The sequence below is a fragment of the Neurospora crassa genome, linkage group III (assembly GCF_000182925.2).
Source record: "Neurospora crassa OR74A linkage group III, whole genome shotgun sequence".
Lineage (NCBI taxonomy): Eukaryota > Fungi > Ascomycota > Sordariomycetes > Sordariales > Sordariaceae > Neurospora > Neurospora crassa.
The window spans coordinates 325,376-345,904 of record NC_026503.1 but is presented as its reverse complement, the minus strand read 5'-3'; the positions used below and the strand labels follow the sequence as shown (position 1 = coordinate 345,904).

At 50.5% G+C, this 20,529-nt stretch overlaps 6 protein-coding genes and 1 non-coding gene across 7 annotated transcripts; 4 read left to right on the top strand and 3 right to left on the bottom strand.

The window, feature by feature from the left end:
- Nucleotides 1-296: 296 nt before the first annotated feature.
- Nucleotides 297-1,067, bottom strand: NCU10005 (hypothetical protein; the record flags this gene model as incomplete). Its single annotated transcript, XM_953027.2, has 1 exon — nt 297-1,067. One exon carries the CDS (start codon nt 1,065-1,067, stop codon nt 450-452), a length of 618 nt encoding a protein of 205 aa, XP_958120.1. The 3' UTR covers nt 297-449.
- A 1,254-nt stretch (nt 1,068-2,321) lies between these two features.
- Nucleotides 2,322-3,956, top strand: stk-56 (serine/threonine protein kinase-56; the record flags this gene model as incomplete). Its single annotated transcript, XM_953026.1, has 1 exon — nt 2,322-3,956. The coding sequence occupies one exon, from the start codon at nt 2,322-2,324 to the stop codon at nt 3,954-3,956; it is 1,635 nt and encodes a 544-aa protein (XP_958119.1).
- Nucleotides 3,957-5,186: 1,230 nt separating this feature from the next.
- NCU10003 (HET domain-containing protein) lies at nt 5,187-7,626 on the top strand. Its single transcript, XM_953025.2, has one exon. It carries the CDS (start codon nt 5,478-5,480, stop codon nt 7,326-7,328), a length of 1,851 nt encoding a protein of 616 aa, XP_958118.2. The 5' UTR covers nt 5,187-5,477; the 3' UTR covers nt 7,329-7,626.
- A 105-nt stretch (nt 7,627-7,731) lies between these two features.
- NCU10002 (hypothetical protein) lies at nt 7,732-11,175 on the top strand. The gene has a single exon (XM_953024.2). The coding sequence runs from the start codon at nt 7,863-7,865 to the stop codon at nt 11,022-11,024; it is 3,162 nt and encodes a 1,053-aa protein (XP_958117.1). The 5' UTR covers nt 7,732-7,862; the 3' UTR covers nt 11,025-11,175.
- A 1,241-nt stretch (nt 11,176-12,416) lies between these two features.
- NCU10001 (hypothetical protein) lies at nt 12,417-15,394 on the top strand. The gene is made up of 3 exons (XM_953023.3): nt 12,417-13,333; nt 13,382-13,861; nt 13,910-15,394. The coding sequence occupies exons 1-3, from the start codon at nt 12,489-12,491 to the stop codon at nt 14,961-14,963; spliced, it is 2,379 nt and encodes a 792-aa protein (XP_958116.3). The 5' UTR covers nt 12,417-12,488; the 3' UTR covers nt 14,964-15,394.
- Nucleotides 15,395-15,655: 261 nt separating this feature from the next.
- On the bottom strand, nt 15,656-15,729 carry NCU15218. The gene has a single exon. It is a non-coding gene; the product is annotated as a tRNA-Asn (tRNA).
- A 1,541-nt stretch (nt 15,730-17,270) lies between these two features.
- Nucleotides 17,271-17,755, bottom strand: NCU10629 (hypothetical protein; the record flags this gene model as incomplete). Its single annotated transcript, XM_001727914.2, has 3 exons — nt 17,271-17,468; nt 17,527-17,668; nt 17,697-17,755. The coding sequence occupies 3 exons, from the start codon at nt 17,753-17,755 to the stop codon at nt 17,271-17,273; spliced, it is 399 nt and encodes a 132-aa protein (XP_001727966.2).
- Between the last annotated feature and the right edge of the window lie 2,774 nt (nt 17,756-20,529).

The following is a 20,529-nucleotide window of genomic DNA, read 5'->3' as shown; positions in this document are numbered from 1 at the left end:
CCTTACCTACATACTATATTGAGGGCACGTATCATGGGAAATAAGGCAAATGGATATCACTAGCATTAATATCACTGACACAGGTATCACAATGAGAGCATTATCACTTCAGGCGAAAGCGCACATATGTGCAAGTTTGAATGGTACTGTATTCCCGATAATTGATCCCTAACTCTTGGTATAAACCTGTAATACCTTCCTTGTGATGAAGACTCCAATTAGAGTACTGCTGAATGAAAAGAATGTTTCCCTGATTTTCGTACAAAACTGAATGATCCCCCCAAGTCTCGCCAGCAAGATGTAGCTTGAGCCGCTATGGAAAGAGAAAAGCAACCGCATCGCTATGCTGTTACTGGTCAGATGTGAATGGCTTCAAGTCAGGGTTAATGGCTAGGTAGTCACTTACCATGTGGTAAAAGGGACAAAAGCCGACAGCCTCCTGACATTGTCTACTGCACTGCCTTCAAGGGGAGAGTATCACCCCTGATGACGCCCCAGTATTGCGCGGCGACCTTGGGTCCGTCGTAAAAAAATGTCCTCTGGTTTTCAGGATCGGTCACGATGGTAATATCAGTATTGGAATTCCCGTCCCAGTTTATGTAAATGTGTCCGTGAAGAAGCAGTTCGTTGATGCTATGGCCGAACACAACCGTAATGTGCCAGTCGGCCTGGCGTTGCATCTTTTTCATCCTGCCAGTTTTCGGGTCCCTAATCATGGTTGGGCAACCGTCGGTGTAGACACTTTCAGAGTTATGGGGACCCTGGCGGATACCGACGTAGTTCAGGCCTAGGCGGTCGGCCTCGGCAACGCAGATATCTTCTACATCGGCCATGCGTCTCACGGAGACTTCGCTGTGGCAGAAATTGATGAGGGCCAACCGAATTTTGACGCCAGGGCGGCGAGAGCTAAGATCTTTCTTATATACGGTTGGGACATCTTCCCCGAGCTGTAGGGGTGGTAGATTGACGAATTCATTCCAAGTCGCCGCGTTGATGGGGAGATCATGAATGTGGGGCCACCATTCAGGGTGCATGCCGCGGTTGGTTCTTCTTTGGTAGCCAGACATTTTCGTGGTCGGTGTTGTTTTGAGGTTGTGAAGAGGATGTTGTGACAAGCGGTGATAAGTCTTGATCAAATGGGTGACGAGTGTGGTGCTGTTAAGTGGTGTCTTCGGGATGTGATGAATCCAGGAGGAAATCAAACATCTTGGAGGTTGGAAGAAAGTGATCTTTTATGGTTGAGGAGGATGGGAAAAAAAATGGTTGACGGACCTGACGAAACCTTCAACCTGGAAGCAAGCCTTGAACAACACCCAACATTCACTGAACTGGTGAGTAGTTTTAGGATAACACGGCCATTGTTCAGAGTCCAGTCCCGCCCCGAGGCCGAAACATCACTTCAGGTTGCGTAACAGTCAACGTGAAGAGGGAACAGCAGCTCAACCTTGGATTGCTGTTCAGTAAATAACCTGACTTTACGGTATATAGGACAAGGTTGAGGCGGCTGGGAGTGAATGAACAGCACGGATGATTGTGGTTGAAGACAGGATGGCTTTCTTGTTCACGGCACATACCAGCTAGCCAAGCATCGTCGGAGTGAATACCTCTACACATCATGTGCGTTCCTTTGTCAACCGGCCCATATGGATGAAGATGAACGATGCCGATATTCATGTATCAGACTATCAAGTCCACATGGAATGAATGAAGGGGTTGTACTACGATCTCTCTGCTTGTCGGATGCCATCATTCAACGTGCAGCCCGATGGGACCATTCGTCGTCAATGCGCCTGTTCAACAATTAGCTTTGATCGGTGAAAGGGTGCTGGACCGTGCTTTGTCATCTGAATGGCCATTCACCTGGCTTCTGCCGTGAACCTTGATGGCTTCCATTCTTTGGTTGCACTTTTCCGTTTGCTTCCACTTGAAGTGGTCAGGTTCGGAACAAAGAAGGCGCGTTTGCCTTGTTCAATCTCCACCAGCCGTGGCCAGCTGTCCTACCTACCGGACGGCAACGTCACCCGAACAAAAGCCTAGTGCGGATTGTTACACCATCATTGTTCACAAGATTCTCACCTTGCGCATATCACACAAGACTCACACTGGATTCACTGGACCCTGCCCGGCCAGGGTGACAACTGAAGTGATACTTGAAGTAGCTATACTTATAAAGCCACAATCTTTCGATTCCTTTCCTTCCAGCGCTTCCAATTTTGCCCTCCATCATCCAAACCGCAACGTTCACCTCCGAGTCAGACCATCGACGCTCGACACCGATCATTTCAGAGAATACCCGCGACGCAGACCAGACCGCCACCACCATGTGCACTCCCTACGCTAATAGCCCCGGCTTTGCTGGCGATGACCAGGAGGAGTTTCCGTATGACGTGGAAGATGACGTCTGGGGCCCTGTCGAGCCGCTCGACGAATACAAGCGCGACGGGTTCCATCCCATCATTTTCGGCGACCGACTCGGTGCAAACGGCCGCTTCCGAGTGGTAAGCAAGCTCGGGGCCGGTGGCTACGGCACCGTTTGGCTGTGCGAGGACACACTCTCTCCGACCCTCAAGTGGCGTGCAGTCAAGGTCATGTCCGCCAAAGCCTCCAAACCCGACTGCGAAGAGCTTCGCGCATTGGAGGTCTTCCGCAGCATCGATCGCTCAATACTCGAAAACGACTTCCACCTTTCCGCCCCGCTCGAGTACTTTTGGATCGATGGCCCCAATGGCCGCCACCTTGCCCTCGTTTTTTCTCTCTGCGCCACTACCGCCGAGCATTTCTTCGCAAACTACGGCCACCATCGGACTCTGGTCAAGGACCTCTGCTTCCAGCTCGTCAAATCTCTCGAGCTTATGCACTCACGCGGTCTCTGCCATGGCGATTTCCGACCCTCCAATATCATGTTCCGCCTTCGCGACGGCATCGACTCGCTTCCGGAAACCGAACTCCTGAAACACATGTCGCCGCCAAAACCTGCCCGCGTCATCTCCATCGAGGACGAAAAACCCGTCACTCGCGCCTCTGCTCCTTCCGTCCCCGAATTCCTCAGCCCGTGCACAAGCATCCCCTACCACAGCGGTCTCTGCGCCACCAAGCTCGCCGTGACCGACTTCGGGGTGTCCTACTCCGCCTCTAACCCGCCCGTGGAGGGATTCACCGGTATTCCGACCCGATATGCTTCTCCCGAGGAGCGCTTCAGGATACGCGAACTTCTATCGTACCCGTCTGACATGTGGTCCCTGGGCTGCGTCATTTCCTGGCTGGCCATGGGGTTCACCCCCTTTGGCCATGAAGGGGATGGTGCGTGGATGGACGAGCTGTCGATCAACATGGAAAAAAACATGGGCCCCATGCCTGAGCCCTTTAGGGCAAAGTTCCGCGAGGAGCATGACCAACAGACTCCTGTGGAGGAATTGGGAAAGGCAAAGAGCGAATTAGACTTTCTTACCGAGATGGCGAAGCTGGAGTTTCAGCGGCACAAAGAGCAACAAAATGTGGACGGAAAAAGCGGAAGATACCTCCATTCCGGGTGGGACGTTTGGAGGAGCAGGATAACCCGCTCGTCGGGGACCATGACGAGCATGACTGCCGGGGAAGTCAAGCAGATGAGCGAGCAGCTGCAGAACAACCCTTCCCAACTCCCTTGCTCGGAGTTACGCCAGCCCGACAGCAAGACACGTCGGGACTCCGATGACGCGATGTCCGTGACAATGGACGAGAAAGAGATCGACCAACTCTTTGATCTACTCATTTCCATCTTCAAGTGGCATCCCAAGGACAGGGCGACAATTGAGCAGGTGCTCAATCATCCGTGGTTCGAGGGGCGGAATTGGAATGCTGCAAAGGTGCCATCTCCGGTTACAGCCAAGAAGAGCGTGGTGGATGAGGCCATCGAGAGCGTCAAGTCGTACCTTTATGTCAACGTCACCAGCCGCTGGGCTCAGGGACTCTCTTAGGAGGGGAAGTCCCGGGTCATGGCTGTTGGCGTGGGCGCTTTGGCGGGTTTGGCGTCCATGATTGGACTTGGGAAGCTGATGAGAAGTGGACGGGCTAGGAAGGCGGCATCAAGGATTGCGAGCTTCTTTCCGGCGTTCTTTGCGTCGGTGATGCCGGAGACGTTGAAAACCCACTTGGGTTGGGGTTCTACGGGTATGTTCGGACCTGGGTCTGGTATGGTAGCAGGAGGCTTATGAGAGTGTTCGTGATTGTGCTGCATAGAAGCAGAACGGGAGCTGGTTGCTGAGCATCAGATTGGACAAGAAAGAGCAGGACGAAGCAAGAGAAGTATAGGTGGTAATACAGAGGAAATTTAAAACGTACATAATAAATGAAACATGAGACAGTCGTTTGAAGAGAAACAAGAATTGTGACTGAGATGACAGCAAGTGTGCTTTGCGTTTTATTCCCGTATAAGCCCTCCCTGCATGCACTAGTACTACCATGAAGTGTCATGATTGAGACAAGAACTACGTATTTCTGCATCGATGAACATACCGCAATCTGGACATAGACAACCTCTTATACGCATCCTTCAAGAGTTCTTGCTTGGTTTGTGGGTACCCGTACACGAAGTGGACCTACCTTGTCGATGTTGTCGTCTAGTCTAGCACTCTATAACAAATTGGTCAGACTCAGAGCAACAACCATTGCCATCAGCAATTGACGGACAAGCCGACATACTATGGCAGCTAACGCAAATGGTTGTCATGATTTGGCATATCTATCCTGTACAAGCTCATTGTCTGGTATAAGCAGAAAACAGCAGGCAGAGTGACAGTGAGAGTGTCCTGCAACCCAGATGGCAATGAGGGTGGGGAAGCAAAAAGACCAAACCATCGCAGGGACCAAGCATGGAGAGAGCTTTAGCATTCCAAGGGATCAGAATGGAAATTTTCGAAGAACCAAAACTGGGGATATTGGAGATCGGGAAAAAATGGAAGAAAAGAAAAGGGTAACAAACTCAACAGAAGAAGACAAAATGCGCCACAACATCGTCAACCGAACTGCGCCCTACCATGCGCCAAACATTAGCTTATTTAGCCCCGTCGAAAATTCCAAGCTAGGCCCTAAGTAGAAAGATAAGCGCCGTACTGCGCCGGGATGGTGGCTGAGGTGATGTTCACCCGCTTTGCCCTACACTAAAATCTCACCGTTAGACTGTACCTGCTAGGATCTTGCGTTGTGGCGCCGCCTCGGACTTCAACCCGTGATGGCGCGTTCCTTGTGAAACCCCGGAAGTTGATAGATAGTGATGACGATAGGCGACTGATTTTCTTACTGCCTCGCAGTTTTTCCGTTACTTAACCCCAACGAGAACAACTACTTCCAACTTCCATCAGGACACACAAAAACCAGGCCAAGGACTTTCTTAGTTGGTCGTGCGGGCCCGTCTTTCACCCTTCAACTTCAACTTCGACTGGAGTACAGTCCGTCCAAAGGCACCATCAATACACTCCCTCCGAAAAAAAGAGAAAACAATGCGCCTAATAAACACCACCACCCTCTCCCTAACCTCCTTCCTCCTCCCCGTCTCCCTCCTCCCTCCCTACGCCATCCTCTCGCACACATGGTCCCCTTCGCCCGACGACGAAGTCACCTTTCAAGAATTCATTTCGTTACCGTCTCACGAACTCGAAAAGAAAAAGGAAAAAGGGTATGCGAAAATCAAGCAAACATGTCATCGCGCGAAAAAATCGGGGATCGAATGGGCGTGGGTGGATACGTGCTGTATCGACAAGAGTAGCTCGGCGGAGCTGACGGAGGCGATTAATAGTATGTGGGGGTGGTATCGGGGGGCGACGGTTTGTTTTGCGGTGTTGGAGGATTTGGAGCCCGTACCCAAGGGGGTAGGACAAGAGCATGGGCATGATGGGCAAGGGCAAGGGCATGGGCAAAAGCGAAATGGGAATGGACAAGGACAGAATGGGAATGGCACGGGGGGGAAAGGGTGGAAGGAAAAGGAAGGGGGGAGTAATGTGGGAAGTTCACGCAGCAACGTATCTGCAGCTACTACTGGGTCGGGGACAGGGACAGGGACGGGGTCAGCGACATCATCACACTCCCAAGCTGGAAGAATGGACCACCTAAGCCATGATGAAAAGGTTTCTCGATTCAAATCATGTCGCTGGTTTACCAGAGGATGGACCTTACAAGAGCTCATTGCCCCGAGCCGCATGGGGTTCTACAACAGCAAATGGGAATTCGTCGGCGAGAAGTCCACCCTCAAGCATGTCCTCGCCGAAATCACGCAAATCAACGAGTCCGTCCTCGAAAACAGCGCCCTGCTCCCGACCACCCCCGTCGCGCAGCGCATGTCCTGGGCTTCTTCGCGGGTGACCACCCGCCCCGAGGACATGGCGTATTGTTTACTGGGTATCTTTGATGTGCAAATCCCGTTGCTGTACGGGGAAGGCGAAAAGGCGTTTATCAGGCTGCAGGAGGAGATTGTCAAGGAGACCAACGATTTTAGTCTGTTTGCGTGGAAGACTGACAATAAGTCGGGGATGCAGCATCAGAAGCACTGGGGCATATTGGCGCCGAGCCCGAAAGAGTTTGCGACGTGTAGGGATATCGTCAACTGGGGAAATACCTTGTATAACGCCGAATGTCTGATTACGAGCAAAGGATTGCGATTTACGCCGGCGTCGGGAGATGGGTTGCGGAGCGGGAGTTCCCGGTTTAAGGAGACCGAGGGGATGTATATCCTTGACCTGGGGTGTTATCACCGGAGTGAAAAGGGCATGGCGATTGGCGTGTTTCTGCAGCAGCATGGCGCGGATCTGTACTGTCGCGTCATGCCCGAGAGCTTGCCCATGTGGCCGACGGGGCCCGGGCAACAGCCCCAGTTGCGCAAGAGTAGGGTGTTTTATATCGCCAAGACGGTGTCGCCGGTGAGGTCGACGATGATGGGCACGAGTCATCGGTGGGCATTTAACCTGTGGCAGGTGTTCAGAGCAATGGCCGAGATCAATTTCCGCCCACAGCACAGCCAGTTCCAACCGGAGGAAAGTTGGGACGGGGAGCGCAAGCTGTTCTTGAGTCAGGGATCGAGGCACTTTGAATGTTGTGCGGTATTCGTGACGACGAGGAAGGATGGCTTGGGGGCCTCAAGGATTTTGGTCCGATGCCGGCTTTATCTCGTTCACGGCGGCGAGGAAGAGGCGCAGGCGTCGGTCAAGGTGGAATTTGACCCGCCTACCGAAGGGAAAACGGACAGTGATGGGTTTGTGAGATGTAGGGGGAGGGTCGTAAGGGACATCTATGAGGGTCAGCGGGTGTTTAAAGTCGAAGTCGAGGCAACGACGAGCAAGAGTACATGTAAGTGTTGACGCCAAATGGCGAGGGGTCACTAGATGAGGCAGCAAGAGAAGGTAGCGGTGGCCGCGGTGGAAGGAAAGAAAATGTGTTTTAATTCGGTAGCGTCAAATATTATGTCGAGTAGACGCTGGGGAACGAGGTGGTGGCGGTGGTTTGGTTTGTTTACTTTGGGAAATTGAAGATGGAGTTGTTCCCTGGATGGGATGACAAAGGGACGAAGACGGGACAGTGGGGAGGTACGTAGAATTAGTGCTTATTGTTAGTGAAACCCCCTACAGTGGTCGAGTCAACAACGGGCGGTACTTCCAGCCAAGCCCCACTAGACACACGTGATTTCCCACCTCTTTCGCGGACCTAACTCGCCAAAGCAGGCCGCGACTCCCACCAACACAACGCTGTAACGCGCTGTGGCCAGTGGGGTGGTCCGACATATGTCGATCCAACTTCCTCCCTTCGTCACCTCATCTTTTCAGCAACCGACGTATTTCTCCTCGACACAAGACCGTTAGATTCGACGCGCATTTCAGCGACTCAACAATGTCACAATGCCACGACAAAATACCTTCACCGTGGTGCCCAACCCAATGGGCATGCAAGGCCTGATTTCGCGCGACAATGCTCCAGCCTCGAAACCCCAAGCCATGACCTCCAAACAAGCCAAGAAGCTGTACAAGCAAGCCACCAAACAACCGAGACTCTCCAAGGCCGAGCAGCGTCGACTGGAGCTGGAGGAACAAGAACGAATCCGCAAGGAACTCGACAAGCAGAAATCAGCCAACAAGGCCAGGATTGCGAGAGAGAAAAAGAAGGCAAAGGAATTGGCAGAGATACAGGCGCGGAAGAAGAAGGGCATGCCGCTGGTGGATGTCCATCCGAGTCAGGATACGATTTCGAGATTTATAAGGGTTGGCGTCGCTAATACGGCTACGAAGAGGGACTCGAGTGGGAATGTCAAGGGCCCGGCTGTGGGCCAGCAAAGCCGGACTGTTTCTCCGGAGAAAGACGATTCGAATAAAGAAAACATACCGGATGGTGGAGGGGAGATAAGTGAGAGTCTGAGGAAGCGACCACGACTGGACCAGGACAGCCAACCCAAGAGGCAAGATGCGGTAACGATACCCTGCAAGGAGAGCCTATCGGGGGTGGAAGACACTACGATCACCGACAAGGAGAACGTGCCACGGGTGGAGGATAGGAAAGAGAGTGCAAGCCAGCGGATCTCGCAACCACGGCGGTCAGGCAAGGAAGGCTCTCAGTCGTTCGACAAGACGAGTACACGTACGGAATCCAGCAAGGATGCGATACAGATTCCCCAAGAGGTTATAATGGTCTTGCCCAAACCGACAAGGCTACAGCCGGACAGGAACCTGGAGGATATGGGTTTAAGTCGACCGCAATCGGTGGAAGCCTTGCAATCGAAACGACTAGAACATGCTCCTCCAAAGCCGGATCCAGTCAAGAAGGTTGTCAAACCGTTACCGACTGGTATGCGACCGAGGCCAGTTCTTGGGGTGACGGACGGGAATCGGTCTACTCCGGCAAAACCGTCCAAGGAAACAGGGCCACGACAAAGCTATGGAAAGCCAGAGCACGTGAATCAGGAAAAGGAACAACCAACACCAAAGGAGAGCTCTCAATCAAGGCCCAAAGCCTCTACGCCGAATACGTCGGTGGTGCGTTCAACTGTCGAAGCATCCGAAGCATTTCCGTCCCCCCAACCCCATGTTTCCTCCATACCACCACCACCACCACGACCTTCAATGTCTGCCCGTCAGCCTTCAAATGCCGCGAGACTGAGGCCGCCGGGACTCCAGCATCAGGCCACAGCTCCTGCAAACCCATCCAAGCCGTCGTCCACAACGGCCAATCCCAACAAGTTCGCCTCCCCATACAGACCTATGGGCCCTCCAGCGTTTGTACCACAACGTCCCTCGCCTGGTCCACCAAGCTTTAATCAACCTATGGCCCGACCTAGCAGCGGGGGTATCCAGAAGCCCAGATTCCTTCCGAGGAACCACCCTCAAGCGTCGGCTTCGAAATCGTCGGTTTCCAACAACATTGGTAAGCCGGCAGTCCCGACCAATAATACACCGCCAACAAGCACCCAGCTATTCATCATGTCGCACCTCGATGACCTGCTACCGAGTCCATCGCAAGAGCTACGAGAGCTGGAGGAGGATATTGGGTCTACTCCTACATCCCGCCCGCCGGTCTTCAAATCCCTGTCTAACAAGCAAGGACAAGTCCCAGCGGTTGTTCCCAAGCCCCCTTTGGTACCAGGACCGAGAAGATTCGCTCGACAGACGTCGCATGTACAAATCGCACCCCCACGACCTCGAATGCAAGAAGTGAAGCCTGTTGATGACATCTTCCCCTTTCTCTCCACCCAGGACTTGCTCTTTTCGTCACAGGACATACGGGAGCTGGAAAGCGACACCCCCACTAAGGTTGATAACCGAAAGGAACACGTTCAACCCCCATTGAAGCCATCACCCAAGACGGTCTCTCCGTCGCCCTCGATTTTAACTGTCAAGGAAACTCGTCCGTCTCAAACGGCGACCACGACACCAGCCCCGAAACCTCTTCCGGGTCTTGCCTCTCAGCAACAGATGACAAGTGTACCTGCTATCTCGAGGCAAAGCTCAATTGGTTCGGTGGGATCGAATTCTCAGGCGACCTCCGCGGCCCACAAAGCCCAACACCCATCCATCTCAGCATCTATCACGCCAGACGCGAAGACGGCATCAGCATTAGCATCCCAGAAACAGGCGGAAGCAATACCGCCTCCCTCCAACCCAAGCCAGAGACCCAGGGCTTCAGCGAGCCCAACTCCCAAACCAAGCCCGGCCATTGGAGAGGATCAACAAGCGGAAGTTCCAAACCCCAGCTTACCCACAGCGGCAGCCGCGACTCCTCCCACCCCCAAACCCGCCCCTCGGCCTCTATCGCCGTCACCTCAACGGTTCTTTGGCTCAAGTGGCGTAGGTATACAAATCTTACTCGCCATGGCAGAGAGCGAAAAGACGTTCCGGGAGGACGAGGAACGGCGGCAAGAAAAGGCGCGTCGTGAACAGCTGATGATGGAGAGACGCAAAAAGGCAGCGGAAGAAAGGGCCAAAAAGGCGGCGGAAGAGAAGCGCAAAAGGGCAGCCGAGGAGAGAGCAGCGGTGATGGAAAGGCTGAGGCGTCAGGGTGAGGAAATTGCACAGTTGAAGATACCGTCGGCGAGGAGGACAGAATTACCGGCAGTGGCACCAGAGCAGAGGCCTGCTGCGACTCAGGCGAAGCAACTCCCAGGGCAAAGTATCAAGCAGCTCATTCCTTCGATTAGCAAGGTGAAGAGATCAATATCGGGGTGGGTGCCGCCGCAAAGGACTAGTGTGGCGAAGCCGGTCATTGAAGCAGACCGGCCACAACAGCTGCCGCCGCCGCCGTCGCCAAAGCCCCACGTTCAGGCGCAGCATCAGCCCGAACAAACATCGCTGGTACTTTCCAAGACACCGTCCGTGGTAACGCCCAATTCCAGTGTGCAAGCGCAAGATCAGATATCGCAGATCTTGGAGGTGTCACCTGCTCCCTCTCAAGAGACGGACTATGGGGATGCAGACCTGGATGCGCTAGGTGAGTTGGGAGGCATGGGACTCACACAGTTTTTGGGTCCAGAGAAGGATCTTTCGTGGCTTGATGACGATGATGATGATTTTTGAAGTAGAGCTGAAGAGGTGTGCAAACACTTGTCAAAGTATCAAGCAACTGGCTTATTGATATTTGGGGTTGGAGCCTACCTACCTACTGTTTCCTTAGACCTATAGATACCCGACAAATGTTATTCCATGTTATTCCATGTTTTTATGTTCCAGGTCTGAAAGAGGACTGTCAACGCCAGGTCTTGATTGTCACGATGTGTTTTTCAGCCAGATTGTTAGCGTCCGCAGCGTCACATTGCGGAATGCATGCCAGGGGCAGCCACAGCGGGCATGACAGAGACCAACGACCAAGCTACCTCACTGACTGCACCACCACAAACAAACAAACCTACGACGCTACAGAGGTACATAACTGTGTAACACACCACCACAATCCGGGGGGGAACCAACCGGCGGCATCACGTCCACGCAGCTGCAGATGCGAGACAACAAGTGAGGACGACATGTAACGCGTCCCGTAATTTCCACCCAATGAGGGCCGCTTGGTACCCAAACTTTCAGCCAGATTGACCCAAACGGGGACCCAAACAGGAACCCAGCCTATGCATCCCACCACTACGGCACCGCAGCGAGACACAGGAGGAAGCAGGCAAGCAGGCAGGCCGCCTGAGGACAGCCGTCTTGGCTATGGATGGGCATGGATGGGCATGATGGTGGCCCGGAGGATGAGGCAGACATGGCGGATTCCAGATTCCATTTTCCACTTGCCTTCTTGCGCCATTCATCATTTGTTGGCCTCCACTGACATTTGGTGTGCTGACGATCTTGTACCTATATCCCGACGACTCATACATAGCCGGAGCAACAACACAAGGCAGTCATTCCATGCTCTCGGCTGCCATCATCGTTCGTTCGTTCGATCGCTAGCTTGGCTGGGCTGTTGGCTAGGCGCTAGTCGGGTGCCTGACGCTTGACGACGCTGCATTGCTTCGTGGTGTGGCATCTACACTACACTACCTCTACCCTGCCTTGCCTTGCCTTGCCCTGCCCTGTCAAGCCTGGGTTGTTGCAGCCACTCATCATCCCTAACGTGCACTCCCAACTCTGCGGCGGCTTCGTCAAGGGTTTGCGACGCTGGTCGAACTTTTTGTCTTTTTCCGCATTCATTTACTTTTCCGCATATCATCATCACTCCGTCGCTGTTACCAAGGGATTGTTTCGAGTTTTTGAAGCCCTGACGAGTATTTTACAACATTCTCTCTCGCGTCGCGCCAACACACCTACCCGGACACGCTGCGCACCTTGACGGCTCGCGCTACGCTACAGACAGATATTACAGGGAGCTTGTGCGCTACTACACCAATCGCCGACGGCCAACAGCCCACTGACTTGCCATCACTAGCGATCACCCGGCAACCGTTAACCGGGGTATTCCAGCAACAACAACAACAACAACAACTTGTCAGGCTCGTCGGGCTTTTGTCCGACGACATAACTTTGATTTTTTCTTCTTTTTTTTTCGCCATGAGGAGATCAGAGCGACCTCGTCGTATCGACGATTCCCATCGGTACAAGTCCTACCACAGCGGCGTCGGCGACCACGACTTCCCACCGGGCCCAGCCACTGCCCCGCTCGGTTCGCCAAGGGAAACCCGAAGCCACGTCGGCCGACTCGAGAGAGACCGCGGCGACCTAGACCGAGACCGCGAACAACGTCCGAAACCACGTCTTGTCGGGTCATCTTCGACCATTTCCTCCCATTACCCTTCCTCTTCGTCTTCCCGTCGGCGGCAGGACAGCAATTTCGAGCATGTTCCCAGACATGCGCGCACGCGATCGCTCTCAGTGCCCCGGTCCTTCTCCCCGCCGCCCTCCGATGACGAAACATCCGCGCAGGACTCGGACGAGGAAAGACGCAGGCTGAGAGCCAGACATACGCCCAAGACCAAGACGCGAGAACATTATCCCTCTGGATCCCACCACCGGCCGTCGCTTCAGTACTACAACGATCGAGCGAGCTTGTCAGGTTCGCGACTCGCAGGATGGCCGAATGCCAGTTCAAGACCACCGTCAAGGTCACCTGATCCGGTTCGACCCAAGAGAATGGACAGAGAACTTCGGAGGGATCTCTTTGATCGTGCTTCGTTTCACCAGCTCGGCGATGATCGGGACTCGTTGTTTTCTACGCCTTCGGAACCCAATTTAAGGGCGAGGCTCAATATGGGTGTGGATCCGGGATTGGGGAGCCCGAGAAAACCTAGTGCGCTTTCTAGGAGCGGCACGGGGACGTTTGAATACGAAGGGAGACAAGGAGGGTTGGGTCTAAGGAAGCCGGGTACCTCTTCCAGGGCTCCCAGTGTTGCGCCTTCGTAAGTGAATACCGGGCAACTCCCACCGACAACAGCTGACCAAAACAGGTACTGTCATGCTGCCCCAGAAAACCCCCAGTACGCCCAGGTCCGCGTCCTCATCCTGACTTGGGCCTTCCACGATCTCAAGGTCAGCGACAGCGACGCACACCCGTACATGTTTGGCCCCGGCAGCGAGTTTGTTTCGCTTGAGGAAGAGACGCGACGACTTCGGGATACCTTTGAATCGTATGGTTACACAGTAGACGACTGGCTGATTCCCATGCGCGATCCACTCAAAGCTGTCTTGACCAAGTTGGCGCAGTTTAGCAAATGGGCGAATGACGAGACGCTTTTGATTGTGTATTACCATGGACACGGAAGCTTGGACGAGAGGCGCGAGTTGGTCTTTAGCAGCCACGAACACCCGACCGATGCGCAATGGGCGCAAACCGCCGCGGCGGAACTTTACGCTGCGATCTTGAACCAGGACGCTTGTACGCATCTTGGAAAGCCCACGACGCCATATCATGAGTTGATGAAGAAGTAGTACGTTGCCCTTCTTCCTTTATCGTTACCCTAAGCTGACATTGCCAGTGAGCGCTACCGCCCCATTTCCAAAGTGAAATGGTCCGACATCCGCTCCGCCATTCTCGGCATCAACTCCGACCTGCTACTCATTCTCGACTGTTGCGCCGCCGGCGGCGCCAATCTCGACATGGAACACTCCGACGCCACCGACACGTACCACAACACCGATCCTTCCACCGGGAAAATCTACACCAAACACCTCTTTGCCGCCTGCGGTTTCGAGTCCAGCACCAGCGACGACATGACCAGCGCCATGTGTGACGTTCTCGATGAATGGCCAGCAGGGCCCGACGACGCCGCGTTGCAAGACTTGGTTACAACCGGACATGGCGGAGGGGGAGGGGGGGGATATACGGGAAAATGGCTCACCACGCGGAAACTCCACCAAATCGTCGAATCCAAACTCCAGCGCAACGCAGGCATGACGGCCGTAGGTCTCCGCAGCGCCAGCCAGCCGATTTTCAAGCAGTTACTTCCTGTTGACTTGCCGGAGCGATACATCACTTTACCGAACCTGCAGGGAAGACAGCGAAGTCGGAACCAAAGTCGGGGACGGAATCGGCATAGTCATGGCCAGGTTGCACCGAGTGCCGTAGACGCCGATCCCACGGTTGGCAGCACAATGAACGGAGGGACAGAGTACGGCATTGATGCCGAAATACCTACACATACACATGCACATGCCCATACACATGCACATCCAGGAAGCGCAACGCAAGTAGGGTTAGGCACGGCAAGGAGTCGAAGTCGGTTTTCGGCGCGGGACTTGAGTCTGGGGAGGATATCAAGTCGGGCGGAAAGAGATCGGGAGAGTGGCTTGCGGGAAAGAGATGGGAGTGTAAGGGATAGTGGAAGGGAACGCGACCGCGATAGAGAGAGGGATAGGGAAAGGGAGAGGGATAGTAGGGAGGAGGAGGGGTGGGATGTGGTTAGTATGCGGGAGGGGCTGAGGGAGCGGGATGGGAGTGTGAGGGAGAGTGGGAGTGCGAGGGAGAGGGAAATGGGGAGGGACAGGGAGAGGGAAAGGGAGAGGGAAAGGGGGAGGGGAAGGGAGTGGTAGTGATGAGATGAGATAGATGGACTGAATTTGGGTTGGTCATGATGTTATGAAGGTGGGGTTTGAAACAATACGAAATATGGTGATGACGGGTTATATGGATTTCTGAATCTTTGAGAACAGGTTATAGCGGGTTGATAGGGAACGATATAAAGCGATTGGGTTTCCTTGTTACAAATGAGTTTGGATATCAATTAGGGACCGTGGGAGTTTTGGGATTTCTCGTTCAGCTATTTCACGGATTGATCTTTTCTTTTGCTTGTATTCACTGTCGCAATTCAAGAGTTGTTGATTGTGGTGGTAAACCAGTCTCTTTGTTTCGTGTCTCCTTCTTTCTTTCCATTCTTTTGTCCCTATCACTGCTCGTCCCCACTCGCGCTCGCAAGTACAGACGTACAGTACCTATAGACCAACTACAATCCTCTTCTCTTCCCTTTAATATCCCATCCTACTCGTCAGGTCTTCAAATCCAACCGTCCGTCTGACTACCTAGCGATGGCCCTTCCCACATGTCAGGAACCATCGACCACACACACCCCAGCATAATGCAAAAAGAAAAAAAGAAAAAAAAAAAAAAAAAAAAAAAAAAAAAAACCCAGAAAGCGTTGTCACCAATTCCAAACTGGGTTTTATGAGAATGAACAAAAAAGAGGGAAAAAAGGGAAAAAAGGGAAAAAAAGAAAAAGATGGTCAAACTCCCTCGGTAAGGATCGAACTTACAGCCTCCAGATTAACAGTCTGACGCGCTAGCCAATTGCGCCACGAGGGATGTTTGTTGATTGAAGTAACTGGTTTGTTACTGTTGTTGTTGGAGAAGGGAAGTTGGATGAGGAATTTATAAAGTTGAGGTGGAATGTATGTATAAGATTTCGGAGATCGCGATGGTATGCAGTGTGGTGGATGATAGTGGATGATAGTGGAGGGTAAGTGGAGGGTGGAAGATGGACTGATGGAGTTGCTGTGGAGGTGTGCTGTGGAGGTGTGCTGTTGAGAGGTGAAGCTTGGCGGTGGATCGCCGATTTGACAACGCGGTATGTACATAGAGGTACCTACCTAGGTACACTCGCCAACTAAGGAACCTCTACCACTCAGTCCAATGAGACATTAACATTTTATCGGCTCTGTAGGTACGATGTAAAGGGTTCTTCGCTTAATACAAGCAAGCAAGTTGTAAGGGTCTGCTATCGTACACAAGGAAGGGTTGCGAGAGAATGCGCCGTTGGTGTTAGTGTAGTGCACACTAGAGAGGAGGAATTCTTGGCGGCCCGTGCCGTAATCCGCCCGGGCACCGGTACGCTGGGCACGCTTGGCACGCTGGCAACATGGAGGCCTGTCTGTGGTTCTTCATCTTTTGACGGGCACTTCTATCTAGATCTTTAAGTCTGTCCCTTCTCCACTCGGACTGGCAGCTTATTACATATTAGTCTTTTGTTGATGCAGTTCAAGGTTTCACAGGATACTCAGGATGTGGGTTTTGTTATTTACCTCTAGGTACGCTGGAAGCAAAGTGCTGCATGAAATTCAACAGGGCACGGCACTGCATGAAAAGTCGGCATGCAGACACTGCACGAACATAACCGCGATTTGAGTCTAGATATCGAGACACTCGCACTCAAAAGGAAGGAAGGTGTATATTAGATGTCATTAGGTCAAAAGAAACAAGTGGATCATCGCATGGCACTCGGTGGGCTTGCATTCAGTTTCTGTGAAATGGGGTTAATTGCTGATGTTTTGCGATGGACTACCTACAGGCGACATGAGTATGTCTTCCGATAAAGGAGGCGATGGACACTCGATCGTTTCTCGCTGGTTATACGGTCGGCTGATGAACAACGATCGGCGTCTTTTTCTATTATGGTCATACTACTCGGAATCACAATGGGTTTGTAATTTCTCGTCGTTGTAATGCGTTAAGGAAGTCACAGGATCACGGCATCACCAAGTCACGTACACACTAGACGCTAATTATCATAGGTATCATGCAACTCAATTACCTAAGACCACCTGTATCTAACTACGTACGAACCAGCCAAAAAATGAAGAGAATAATCTCGCTCCTTCTCCTATCGTACTAATCCCCAACCACTACAATGCCGGCATAAAGTCGGCCGTTTCCTACAGGTACCTACCTAGCTATGATGCCAACCATTGATGCCGATACGGATAGATGTTTTCCGAACACCAAACTATAAGACTCCTGCCGATATAATAACTACCTATGGATACGCTAATAGACCTTGAAACCCCGGGAAAATGATATGCAAAACACTCATTCACTCACGTCTTATTGTAAGTGTTGGCGAGAAGCCACTACTCCTCCATCGCCGGCGGCTCTCCAGGCTTCGGATACTGGCGTTTCGTTGCGTCCGCCAAATAGCGATAGTGCCAGTCATCTGCGTCTCTCTTGTCGTGTTGGACCTTCTCGAAGTAATTGAATGTGACCTTGTAGGAAAAGCTCTTCGCCGCGCTTTCCCCCCTGCTTGCCCACGTACCAGGTGATGTGGGGGTCTGCTTTTGTGACGACGTTTTGTTGACGGCCAGTCCATCCGTTGGTGTATCTTAGTACCGTCCCCAGCTCGTCGTGCTGGTTCTGGGTGCTGTGAGGTCCAGCTCGCACCACGGCGTAGTCATAGTTCAAATTGCGAAGGCGGTCTCGAATGATTGCTTGAACTTGATCGGACTGAGCTCGGTTCTCTTCCTCGGAAGTCCTGGTTGGGTTTTGGATCCATACCTTACAATGTTAGGATCCTGATCAAACCCGTAATCTTGGGGGTTGAAGATTGTTCGAGCTTCATGGCTGTCGTCAAAGCCCACATCTTTCTTTTGAAGGATACTACGAAGGTCAATCTCGTTGTCTTCGAGATTATCGCCAGGTGTGAACTGAGAGGCTGAAGAGACATCGAAAGAATTCAACAATAGAGATTCGGTGTATCATTTATCCACCTCGTCGTGCTTAATGAACTGGCGGCGGGAGGGGTTCGCCAGGTAGACATAATTGAAGTCGCCGTCGTCCTCGCCGTCGGGCTTCGGGGCTTTCTCCAGGTAGATGTGTCCCTGGAGGTAAGGGCGTGTTCGTTACCACAGTAAAAAGTTAGGGGGGATATTGCATTGATGTGCAGATTCTACTGCATAGTACAGCTGCACTTCTGCACAGTAATGCAAGGTTAAGGCACGCCAAGACCCTTTACCTTACTGAGCCGTGTTCGGTATATGAGACTCCCTCGGCGTGCAGTGTCGTTTTCCTCTATATGCAGTGTACACTGCACAGATAAGGGTCTATATATTGGGACTCCTACGCGTGCAGTGTCCCTGCTCTTTACCAACAGCCCACCCGCAAGTAACGTACTATAGTATATTCCTTAGCACCTTGAATTGTAATTAGGAGTAGTAGAAATACTAAACGCTAAAAGAAGAAAATAGTAAAGTAAAAAACTAATAAAATTATTTTATACCTTAATTAAATCTCCTTCTCTAATTTAGTACCCCTCAATACTAGTAACCCAGTATTAGTAATCTATTACTAATAACTTATTACTACGGTAGATAAATTAGATTTAACTTTTTAGTTAATACTAATAGGAATATGATAGGGTTACGGGCGATAGGGACACTGTACGCGTAGGAATCCCAATATATAGACCCTTGTATGTGTAGTGACACTGCACACGGAGGAAAGTGACACTGTACGCCGAGGGAGTCTCCGGTATATATAACCAATGCTACCCCTAGAGTTGTCTTTTCAATTCTTCCCTTCTATAACAACTACTGTATATATACTATATAAAATACTGTGTAGTCCAAATGGTTGATTTTAATTGGGAATAGCCTTATTTACTGTCTTTAGGAAAAAAAAATTTTTTGCTTTGCGACGCTGACCCCCTATATTATAAGCTTGACTTGCTACACCGTCCTTAATGTCCTCGCGCACCTTTTTTGACTTTACGCACTATATATTAGCTATTATAATTATAAGCCGTTTTCCTATAGAAATTTCGGTATTTTCAATATTTTTGAATATTATAGTATATTAAATTAAAGAAGGGTACGTCAAATTAAGAGGGTACGCTAAATTATAAGGGTACGCTAAGTTATTTAATAATATTTTATAGTATTAAAGTAATAATATTTCGATTTTTATAGTAATATTAAGGCTTTGTAAGGTATTACGGGCAAAGGGTAGATAGTAGATATAATTATACGTAATTATACGAAGGAGAAAGGAAGAGAAGTGTAGCCGAGTATCCGGAAGGCTAGCCTTATAAAGACGACCGCCGGCGGGTCTGACCGACCCGCGGTAGGCAGCGTTCTAGCTAATTAGCTACCGGCAATTCGCCAGTAGTAATAATAGCGTATAATAGTCTTAAAAGCTATTATACACTAGTACCAAATACAAGGTATATAGGCTAACCCTATAATACTTCCCCGGACTAAAAGAAGCTATATAGCTAATTAATATTATATAAAATAATAGAAATCCCTATTAAACGAACAGTCCGCTTTTGAAAAGCCTTTACCGCCGCCGGCAATTATCGTTATAACTTCCATTACGGAGCTAGAACCTCCCGCTCTACCTCTTTCTCCTTCTCTTTCCGCCTCTTCTCCGCTACCACCCAAGCCGGTAGGTACGGCGCTTCCGGGTATCTATCGTAGAAGGCCCGTATAGTATCGGAGACTATAGATATATTAGCGCGCGGCTACTATAACGGCGTATATAGGGGTACCCAAACGATAAAGTATTCCTAGCGACCCTTATTATTCTTCTAGTATTTATTAATCCTCTCGAATTTATATTCTACAAAATCCTCCCTATTATCAGTCCTCCTTATAGTTCGTCTATAGTTAGTACGAATATCCTATTCCTCTATATCCGCCTATCCTAATAGACCCTCTTTATCCTATAATTTAACTTTACTAACATAGAATATTGGGTTATACTTTATATTAATTAGGAATTTAAATATAATTCAATAGTTATTTACTTTAAGGATTTCGAACGGTCCCTTAAAGAGGGGTATAAGTTTAGTATAGGGGCGGCCGGTATTGAGGTTTTTAGTATTAAGAAGGACCCTATCCCTTTTTTTATATTTTAGTATATCCGATCGGTAAGTATTTATATTATCCTTATAATACTATTAGGCCTATTATATTTAATTTATAACGAAGTTTAATATTTATTTAAATCAATTAATTAATTCGTTAGCTTTAAAATATTTAATTTATTATACTATTAATATTTCTAATAGGTATAGTTTAATTAGTTCGATGCCTATACGGGGGTAGAAACCGTAGTTAGTAAAGAAGGGGGAGATACTAATAATTTTAGAAATTAAATTATTCCTAACGAACTTTACAATTAATAACTAATCTACCCAATTATCCTATACCTAATTAATATAGAGGCGAAAATATTTTTTTATTTTAACGTTAATACATTTAGTCTAATTATTAATAGTAGGGTAGAAAATAGAAGAAGGTTTAAAGGCGACCTCCAATTATAATAATAGGACTCTCTAAAATTATAAAATAAATTAAATACTATAATTAGAAATAATAGAGTCCAGTAGACCGT